This window comes from Piliocolobus tephrosceles, chromosome 12 (genome assembly GCF_002776525.5).
Source record: "Piliocolobus tephrosceles isolate RC106 chromosome 12, ASM277652v3, whole genome shotgun sequence".
Taxonomy (NCBI): domain Eukaryota; kingdom Metazoa; phylum Chordata; class Mammalia; order Primates; family Cercopithecidae; genus Piliocolobus; species Piliocolobus tephrosceles.
Genome location: NC_045445.1, coordinates 74,468,401 through 74,479,621, shown reverse-complemented (window position 1 = coordinate 74,479,621; position 11,221 = coordinate 74,468,401). Strand labels below are relative to the sequence as shown.

At 36.7% G+C, this 11,221-nt stretch overlaps 1 protein-coding gene across 1 annotated transcript; it reads right to left on the bottom strand.

Annotated features, from left to right (window-relative positions):
* Window positions 1-2,734: 2,734 nt before the first annotated feature.
* On the bottom strand, window positions 2,735-9,960 carry ITM2A (integral membrane protein 2A). The gene is made up of 6 exons (XM_023202836.1): window positions 9,469-9,960; window positions 5,799-5,930; window positions 5,321-5,518; window positions 4,957-5,067; window positions 3,696-3,846; window positions 2,735-3,544 (listed from the first exon to the last, which is right to left on the bottom strand). Exons 1-6 carry the CDS (start codon window positions 9,577-9,579, stop codon window positions 3,456-3,458), a joined length of 792 nt encoding a protein of 263 aa, XP_023058604.1. The 5' UTR covers window positions 9,580-9,960; the 3' UTR covers window positions 2,735-3,455.
* Window positions 9,961-11,221: the final 1,261 nt, after the last annotated feature.

Genomic DNA, 11,221 nt, shown 5'->3' with positions numbered 1-11,221 from the left:
ACCGAAGTAAATTTTGAGATCTGCAGGGCCAAGTCATATTATTTTCCATCCAAGCATGTAAGCCAGAAACCTGGGACTCACCAATGACAAAATTCCATGATATACTTCATCTTAAATATGCAATTTATAATTATTTTCCAACACTTTTATGACAAAAATATATCTTTATTTCCTCTACTTATTTATTTTATCATTGACACTTTCCTTGTCCAATCCATTATCATTTTTTGCTTGGACTATTGGAATGGCCTAATCGGTCTTATTATTTTCCCTTTTGTCTCTCTGTAATACATTTTTTCTCATTGCAGTCAAAGCAATCTTTTAAAAATACCAATCTGCTCCCATCCATGACCCCACTTAAAACCCTTCAAATGTCTCATTACTTTAAGTACAAAGACAAAAGGTTGTTTGTTTGTTTGTTTTTACATAGTCTACAGTGTCCAATATGATCTGGATTCTCCGGAATTTTCCAACTTACTTTCATATAATTCTCTTTACTCAGTGTGCTCAGGCCCCTTTTTATTTCACTTTCACCAACAACCACATTCCTTCCTGCCTCAGGGACTTAGCTTTCAATTACTTCTGCCTGAGATTTACCTGATTTATACTACTCATACTTCAACTTTCTGCTCAAATTTCACAGTAAGTTGAGACTTAATTATTAGTCCAGGATTCTCACCGCTGCCATTATAAACTCTTATAGGCATTCTGTATTTCTTCTTTACAATGAAGTAGCTGAAATTATTTGAAAAAGTCTTTTACTCCCCAGGAGACTATATGCTTAATAGGGGCAAGGTCTATGTGTGTTTTGCTCACAACTCTATCCATTCCCACTCCTGACAATAAATGAGTGAATGAATAATCATGTGAGGGTGAGTGAATGGATAGAATGGAAAGGTGGCACGAGTTATGATAGCTAAAACTATGCTTCACACAATTCTTAGATATATGACTGCCCACTTTTCTGAGTGACAGATTTGGGGCTCTGAGTTTGTGGACAAATAATCAGAGAGCTAGTATCTATTATTTATGCTTCCAGATGAACCTTCAAATAATTTTGCCAAATTCCAAAATCAGTTCTTTTGGGATTTTAATTGAAATTGCTTAAAACAAGAAATTTAATTGTGGGAGAATTTGTCTATTTGTAATGTTCTTTCTCTCTTCTCTATTTACTTAACTTTTATTTTATATCTCTTAATTAAGTTTCATGAATTTCTTTATAATAATTCCATAAATTTCTTGTTGGTGCTACTTTATGTCCCTGTTGCTATTGTGAAAATATTTCTTACCTGGTGGTATTTCCCTTTAATTGGTTGTTTGTGGTATAAAGGAAAGTAATTGGCTTTTGTTTATATCATACTGAATCTTCTTATTAATTTTTTTTTTTTTTTTTTTTTTTTTTTTTTTTTTTTTTTTTTTTTTTGAGATGGAGTCTCACTCTGTCGCCCAGGCTAGAGTGCAGTGGCGCGATTTCCACTCACTGCAAGCTCCACCCCCCGGGTTCACGCCATTCTCCTGCCTCAGCCTCCCGTGTAGCTCGAACTATAGGCGCCCGCCACCGCGCCCGGCTAATTTTTTTGTATTTTTAGTAGAGATGGGGTTTCACTGCGTTAGCCAGGATGGTCTCGATCTCCTGACCTCGTGATCCACCCGTCTCGGCCTCCCAAAGTGCTGGGATTACAGGCGTGAGCCACCGCGCCCGGCCCTTATTAATTTTTAAAGTTTTGATCATTCCACTAATATCTTATATGGTAAAAATCTATCTAGTAATAAACATAATCTTAACCCTCCTTTAAAAGTTATATTTTTATTTGTTTTACATATTATTGAATTGGCCAGAATGTCTGGAACAACACTGAATAGCGTCAATAGCCAACATCCTTTCCTGTGTTGTACCATTAGTTGTGACGTTATTTAAGATAAATTTGGAAATAGTGTATTTCCTTTTTCCTAAATTTCCATACATATTTTAAGACAGCAATGGGTGTTAAATTTTATCAGATGCTTTCTACATATTCTTCTTTATAAAGAGCCACTTCTTGAATTTATCAATTACTGTCATTATCTTCTAACTATTGCATTTTTCTTTCTGTATGCTTTTTGTGATATTGCTTTATTTCTAAATTCTTAAAGTTAAATGTTTAATGTATTTCATTAAAAATAATGGTAGTATTTAAGGGTGTGGATTTGACTAAGTACTTTTGGCTACTGAAATTGACCAATACTTGGTATCCCAGCAGGTAATAAGGAATATCAGGAGCGATTTTTCACCTAATACAAGGCAAAGAGTTTATAGTACTCATGCCCCCTTGGTATGAAGTTTAGACTGTTAGATACATGAGTAATGATCACAGCATTTGAAGGTCTTAAAAGCTATCAACATCTTATCTAAGGTTAGTCCTTAGTCATCTATTATCGCTGTGCATAGTTGTTTAATTTGATGAAAAAGAAAACACTTTAAAAGATTTTAAAGTGCTATGGGCCTGAAGCCTCTAAATAAATAGTTGAATTTACCTGATAAGGCAATTATGAAATATTTATAAAAGAGTAATTAATATACTGTCAAAAAAGGAGTAAAATATGAAACTATAAAATATAAATATGTGTAGGTGGGAATGGGGGCAAAGTTGGGCTCATAATTTTAGATCTGTTACAGGTACACCAAAAGCTAAATAAGTAATACTAATTATTCACATTGAATATATCTCAAGTGATGAAATAAAAGAAAGAGTGATTGTATAGAGTAAAATTTATTATAGGGTTGTAGAATTCATACAACCTAAACTCCTTACAGCATTCAGCACCTACACAATTTTGTGCATTCCACAATACAGATATTAGTGAGAAAGAATCACTGCATTAGTTAAAAATGACTGTCTCATGAAAATTGTTCACATATAAGTCAGGTTAATTACAGAGCACCTAACAGAACTGTAAAAATGTAATTTCTAAATTCAAGAAAGTTGTACAAAATGAAAAACAAAACAAACCAACAATGTTAAGAGATCTGTTATATTTTACACAAAAAGTTCAAAAACAATTTTAAATATTTCAAATTTTAAAATTGCTCCACCATAAGATGAATAAAGAGCTTACTTAAAGGAAAACAAACAAACAAACAAACAAACAAAAAAAAACAACGGATGGAATTTATTGTCAGGATGTTAGGTGACATATTCATGCTGCTTTCAGAAATCTAAACCCTATAAATTCAAAGAAAAAATGAAAATCATATAATTTCAGTTTCAGCAAGCAATGCCAATTAAACTAAAATTTGACAAGAGCTTGCAGTGGTTAGTAGTTTTTGTTTTTTTTTTTTTTTTCCTTTTACTAAAAGCATAAGCAATAGAGTAAATGCATGAGTAAATATCTTGAGTATCCCACAAACTTTAATGTTAAAGTCATACTGTAAATCTCTGACTTCTTATTACCAAGGATACTCTATCTGTTGCCTCTTACTCTTGACAGATCTTGGTCTCAACAATAAATTCGTTGGGGAAGTGTCTAATCTTCCAGCATTTATCAATGGCACGTTTGTTGAAACCTGTAAGGAAATGTGCAAAAAAAGTGGCTTTTGAAATTTTTGTAGAAAGGAAAATATATTTAGACTTGTTCCCCACATTTTCCTGTATTCCACCTCCACTTTCCTCTACTGTGTAACACAGGGTGAAGGAAGGAATACATTAGTTACTTACCCAGCAAGAGGTCTCTGCGACGAAGGCGGAAGGACTTTCTGTTGTTGCAAAGTTGGTAAATAAAGATGCCAAGGTTACTAACATCACGAATTTCCTCCACAGCAACTAGGTCTTCACGAACCACATAAGTTTGAGGCAGATATCTGCCACTCTGAAAGTCAAAAACAAAGATTGAAATGAGAAATTCTTTTTCCTTTTTAACTTAGAAGTTCAGGAGTAAAAGTGCAGGTTTGTTACTTAAGTAAACTTGTGTCATGGGGTTTGTTGTACAGATTATTTAATCACCCAGGTATTAAGCCTACTACCCACTGGTTATTCTTCCTGATCCTGTCCCTTCTCCCATCTTCCAGCCTCTGAAAGACCACAGTGTGTGTTGTTACCCTCTATGTGACCATGTGTTCTTTTCATTTGGCTCCCACTCATAAGTGAGAACATATGGTATTTGGTTTTCTGTTCCTGTGTTAGTTTGTAAGGATAATGGCCTCCAGCTCTATCCATGTCTCTGCAAAGGACAAGATCTTGTTTTGTTTTGTTTTTTTCTGTGATTTTTTTTTTTTTTTTTTTGGCTGCATAGTATCCCATGGGGTATATGTATCATATTTTCTTTATCCAGTCTATCATTGACGGACATTTAGGCTGATTCCATGTCTTTGCTATTATAAATATTGCTGCCATGCACATACTTGTGCATGTGTCTTTATAATAAAATGATTACTGGCAAATACCCAGTAATGCAATTTCTGGGTCTAATAGTATTTCTGTCTTTAGGTCTGAGAAATCACCACAGCATCTTCCATAATGGCTGAACTAATTTACACCGACACCAATGGTATATAAGTATTCCTTTCTCTCCACAACCTCGCCAGCATCGTTATTTTTTGACTTTTTAATAATAGCCATTTTGACTGGTGTGGGATGGTATCTCATTGTGGTTTTGATTTGCATTTATCTAATGTTCAGTGATGCTGAGTTTTTGTTCAAATGTTTGTTGCCCGCATGTATGTCTTCTTTTAAAAAGTGTCTGCTTATGTCATTTGCCCAAATTCTTAAGGACACTATTTAAATCCTTTCCTATACCAGATAATGACTGTAAAAACTAATCTTTATTTTTTAGAGCAGTTTTAGTTTCACAACATTTTTTATTTGAAAATTATTTCAATAAAATGAAATGTTTTGGCCAAACTCATTATTTTTTAAAAAAACAAGGAAGTAAAATTACTTGGAAGTGCTTATGTAAAAATCTGACTTCCAAAATACATACCGCCAGTTTGCCAAAGAGCTCTACCAGATTTTTTGGAGGCATAACAATAGAGGTATTGAGGGGCATCAGATAGCAGTTCCCCAGCAACAAGTCCAGGTAAGCAGTCATTCCCTGTTAGGTAGGGGAAAAATGTCAGGTAAGACATAGAAGGCATTAACATTGCAAATTTTCCAACTACCATTAGATCAAGCAGCTGCATCCTTTCAAAATCAACTAATGTATATTCAACAACAAAAGAATGAAAAGGCTTTGCCTCAAAAACATGTGCATTCATTAATGAATTTAATACCTGCCAATGAAGTAAAAAAGAGAGAGAGAGAGGAAAAATAAAATCCTGGAATATTTATAAGAATGAGAAACCCACCTTTTCAAAGTCATGAATAATTGCTGCAGGGTCACTATCAGAGAAACTGGGGACAGGCACATCAATGATTGCAATGTTGTCATCCTCACGAATGTCAGCCTCCTCAGTCACAGGCAGGAAGTTAGGCTCTCCTCCACGAAGGGAATTTGCAGGATCCTCAGAATCAAAGAAGCACATCTCTCCACGGTAAATGGTGCTCTAAAAGACAGAAAAGGAAAATTACAACCTTCTAATACTCACTATCATGATATTTGAATGGTTTTTCACACTCATATCAATTCACTGTACTATGTGTTAAGCCGAGGCTTGTTGACTACAGTTATCACAATGAAGACAAATCAATTTTATGAACTGAAAGGCAACTTAAAATCTTTCCCTAAATCTTCTTTTCTCTAGTAACCACTACAGAATTATTTAAGTTGCTACTAAATGTCTAGCAAGTAGTAATCCAAAGTATAATAATTATAATTATTATTACCTTGGGCATGAAGTACTTGTAAATGCAGGCTCCACCAACAATAAGTCCTGCCAAGATGAATGAAAGGCCTAAGAGAGTAAGCATACATCTCCCAGAGGAGCCCTCTTTTTCCTGGGTGGCAACTCGGAGCTCCTATTTATTAAAAAGCAAAACCAAAAACAAAACCAGATTGTACTTTTAGACACATAGTTGATTTTGTGTACAATTTACCTCCCTTGAAACCCAAGATTCTTTTTTAAACGCATTTTAATTGCAGTCTGAATTTATTTCAAGACAATTTCTGAATCTAATAGATGTTAAAAAGGTCTCCAATTATATTAACCTTCCATTTTGGCATTTCTAAACCCAAATATAGATATGAAATGATTTCAAAATACATGCATCAAGAACCAAATTAAAATTACCATTTATTTATGCAATGTCATATTATTTTTTATTTTGCTAAGAACACTTAACACGATATTGACTCAACACATTTTAAAATGCATAATATAGTATTAATAATAGGCACAATGTGGTAAAGTTGATCTCTAGAAATTATACTCAATAAACAGAAGTAATTACTTTTTGAACTAGTACACTGATATAATCACTAACTTTCTGGGATATGGTTCTATTTCTTCATTATTTTTTCCAAATCTGTTTGTCAACTTAAAAGAAAATTAGTATCCTTTGATTAATTTATTAACTGATTTTTCAAAAAGCTGTTTTCTGAATATTAGGTTTTAAAGGTAGGAGTTCTATAAGGTATATGTCATTTTCCCGATATTTTAGAAATTAAAATATTGAAGGGAGAGATATAAATTTAATGTCCCTAATTTAATTGAGAAATAAAACTTTCTTAATATCGATCAACATTCTATCACTGTGTATTGCATGAATGAAATATTTTCCAAGTCCTGGGTGGAACACTTGATTTTGAAGTGTAGCATTTGCTATAGCTAGACAGGAAAGTTGTCTGTGTAACAGTGACTGTAATATTTTGCTAAAACAATAATTTGTTTTGGGATTGAAACAAGAAAGTTCCAAAGCAAACAAGCAACTGATTGTGCCCTTCCTAGGGCAGTAGACTCCAATCTTTCCAATCCCATATTTGTATGTCACAATATATCCTAAGCAACATTGTTACTCAAGGATTGAATAAATGAAGTAAGCAAATCTAGGCCCTGATCATTAATGGGTAAGTCATTCAAATGTGTATATAAATCGAATTGTTTTAGTCTTTTAGGTCATTAGCTCTTTTTCGGGACAACTACGCTAATGTTTATCAGAGCTTAAATTCATTTGGTGAAAATAAATGCATAGATTTCAAGTTAATGCAGATGAAAGGACAGACAATCATTTGATAAACGTTTATTTTTCCAAAAATGTTTTTCTTTGAAGGTCAAAGAAATTTGAGATTCCCATTTTGTTAGCTAAATTTGTTTAAGTTCAAACCCTCCATTAATTAGTACTCTATAAACTTTGAAGGCTTTTCTGTGTCCCACTAATTTTCAGGATCTTTTAATTATTTTTATTAAAAAACAAAATCCTAAACTAAGATTAGTCCTACAGAGATAGAACTATAAATTTTGATTTGGAATTACTGTACAATAATCCAGAACTGGAGACTTAAAAATTATATTTTAGATGATTAAAATGAGCTTCATAAAGTAAAGTAACTTGCTCATAAGTCACATAATAGCTTAATTTGAAATTCTGAGATAAATACATTTATTTTTTCTTGCAACTGAGACATGAGAAGAACAGTTTGCCCTGTAATTTCATTTATTCTGTCAATAATTCATGAAGTTTATTATTAAGCAAGGCCTAAATATTAGAACTTCAATTTCATAAGATATTACATGCTAGAAATAAGGATTTTTTTTTTTGTTTTCATTTACATCTATTGGATTTCAGGTTGGTGTGAGCCATCAATTACCATAGCTAATTTCTCTTGGAACTCTTTTGAAGTGATTGTACACTATGTCTGACATGATATTTGTCATGCTCAACCTCTAGTGAGCTAGCTGATCAATGTATTACAATACAATATATCAAGTATTATTATCAGTGTCCTGTGGTGGCCGGGTAAGGATCCTGTTACGTTTTCTCCAAAACCTAACAGCAAAGTATAATCAAAGTGCAAAGGCTCAGTTTTGTTTATTCCTCATCGCACCACAGTCCTGGCAGAAGTATTGCTTGCATATTAACTGAATCTATCTACAAGTCATGAAATGCTTGGTGGTGAGGGAAAAAAAAAGGATTACTGTGTGGCTATATTTAACTACTGGCCTCTAATTAGACCTCCCAAAAAATCTGACCATGTTTAACCTACAAACTAAGCAGGAGAACAATTACATATTTGACCTCTGTCATTTAATCGAAACCTCAACAATGCAGGAGGGTGTTACTTTTGAGCTCTAAAATGTATAATACACAAAAGCTAGTTTTATTGCAGGATTTAATATTGAAAGTTTCCATAATAAAACGCTGGATAAGCACATTAACATTTCAAATTGTGTGTACAATAAACTTTTACTATATGGATTCTCATTTAACTCAAAGGACTTTTTATATCTCCACTTTGAACACAAAAGTTAAAACTGTATAGAGAACAACACAAGTTAGGACAGATCTGCAAGCTCCAACACTTTCCAGATTTCATAGAACACGAAGAAAATACTATTGCTCTTTAAAATTGAGATTATACTGAGGAGTAGTATACGAACCCTGAAAACATAGGAGGTGTTTAAAAGACATAGAAATGAGAATAAACAAATAATGGACAACATTTTGGGGAAGAGCTTCCCCAGTTCCTGTCAAAGCTAGTAGTTTAAATTACAACACTGGACCTGCTTCAGATCTCTATATAGAGGGAAGGGGATGTTGTTCAACAAGAAAACTAAAACTAAAAATAATTGAAAAGTATCCCCAAATTTGTTTTTACAAGAGAAGAGTGTTTTCTTTAGGAAATACCACTCTAAAAATACACTAGGCTCTTGCAGTAAAAGGGCACAGTGAACACCCTAAATTGGCATTAAGACCTACCTCAATTTTGACAGCTCCTTTATCTAATGTTTAAAGCCACCTGTGACCAGAGAGAAACTGAAAATACTCGCGCGCTCAAGCAGACCACTTGCCCCAACCCATACTGCTTGGAGTTAAAAGTGCCCTTTGCTCCTCACCCCACCTCCAGGAACACTCAGAGATCGTAGAAAGATTTAGTCTTAGAACTGCATCCACACCAAAAGGAAAGAAAGAAATGTTAAATCTCCCGGTCTTGCTCACCCCCTTGCGTCCCCTCTGTCCCTGGGGATATTATGCATGTCCCTGGAGGTGGGGACTGGGCGACATGCTCCTCCTTGATCCCCAGGTCCCTACACGTTACCCAAGAGACAATGACAACCAGTCCCAGGGCATCTCCTCAAACTCTCTCTGACATCCCTCCAGGATAGGTGGTGTGGGCTGGAATAGACTGAACATGGCACGACACACGGGAATGCAGAGTGACATAGGGTGCGGTAAGCAGAAGGTGCCGCGAGGAGACAGAACCGAGGCGAGCGGGTAAATCCCAGAAACAGCATAAGAGGCGCAAGAGGGGCGCTCCCAGGGAAACTTCATTTTCTCCTTTGCTACCAGCCCTCTCTCCTTCGCCCACCCGTTCCCCACCCTGCCCTGGGACAGCTACCTTGCCGGTCAATATCTGAGTTCTGACCGTGCGGCTCAGGAGGGCCTCCACGTCTTGCCGCGCCTCCTCCTTTTGCACCGCGGTGGGGGTGTTGAAGGCGATTTTCACCATAGTGAATCCTCGGGCTGCGCGGTACGGCGCTGCTGGAATCAGCGTCCTGGGCTGCAGATTACAAGAGGAGATCCTGCTAGCCCGAACAGCACTTACTTAATCTTCAGTCTAACACTACTGCAAGCCGAGGTCTGGGATACTTATGACGCAGTCCCAAACTGGGGGGAGACCGTGGGCGGGCCCAGGGAAGTGCCTAAAGGGAGGAGCGAGAGGGGGCCCAAAAGGGGCCCAAGTGCCTGGGTTGGGGGTTTGCGAGGTGGGGCGGATTTGCCACGGGGGGAAGAGGAGGGGAAGTGGAGCCCTTGGCCGGCTCAGGCAAAACGTGCCTCACCTGCACCTCAGGCATACTCCCACCCAGTCTCTGCAACTTCAGATAAGAGCAAGACAGGAAGGAAGCCTGCTGTGTCTTGTCTGTCTGCCTCTGTCCAGGCCACAATAGCCCCTGACTCTGACTGTTTTCTCAAACTTGGACCTGACTCCCCGCAGGGCCTGGGACTGTAGCTTGGCAGTAACTCAAACTTCCTTAGCTCTGGACCCACCCAGGCCCCAAAAGCGCCGTTCTACAAAGGTTTTATTCCTTGATAATAATATCTTTCTTTTAAAGAACACCTAGAAGCCTGTTTATAGTTACCGGGTTCATTCTTTCGACAAACTGTTATTTTTTAATATTTGCTTGCTTGTGTTTTGCAATTTTAATATCTCAACCTAAAGGGATGCTAGATCAGAAAGATAGGGCTCCTGCCTCCCCAGCACCCCATTTTGTAGATAAGACATGATGAGACAGAGAAGGGTGGAAAGCTTATAATAAATTCCTGAAATAATCTAGATTTTTCACTCTTCCAGGTCAGGGAAACCAGTGTAAAGTCTCAACCCAGAGACTGTTTCTGTTCAGCCACCAGCTGTGAAACCTACAGGGAAAAAAACAAACGTGTGTGTGTGTGTGTGTGTGTGTGTGTGTGTGTACAAGTACTTATGTGTTCAGGAAGGTGGAGGTGGAGCTGGAGGATACAAAATTTAGCCAGATGTTAATACCGATCTAATGGAGGAAAAAACAGTAACTTCAAAGGGGCTGAGTTAGAAATTATTCTTGGAACATTTACATGTGCAGCCAGTGTAATCAAGCTGTTTCTTCACAGTCAGTTTTTCCAGGTTAGTGATACTGATAGAGAACCTTACCAAGTACAATTCAGACTTTGGAGGTTGGTGACTTGGGTAGCACTGGTACACAGTTTATAAATAGTCCCGCTGCAGAAGAGAGGAGAAAGGTCTGTTGTGTGAAGACAGTAGCACTTACCAAAACAACAGCATCAAACAAACAAACAAACAAAAAACAAAGAAACAGCTTTTGCTACGGTAAAAGATGGTAAATTCATCTACTCATCTACCTAAGAAACGGACTTAAATATGTTGAGTCGCCACCCCTCCATCTGAAAAATTCCAACTTGGCGTATTTCCCACTGATGTTTCCTTGACTCAGAAGCCTGTCGCCTGTTTCCACTGTGGGACCTTTGTGAAGACCGCATTCATTTTCTTGGATAGGCCACAGATGGGAAAGTGGATGGAGGGGAACAGTGGGGAGCCTGTGCCTTACTTAGGGCCAGAATCTTAAAAAGCAGGATGTTTGAGTTTGCTTGGAAATATT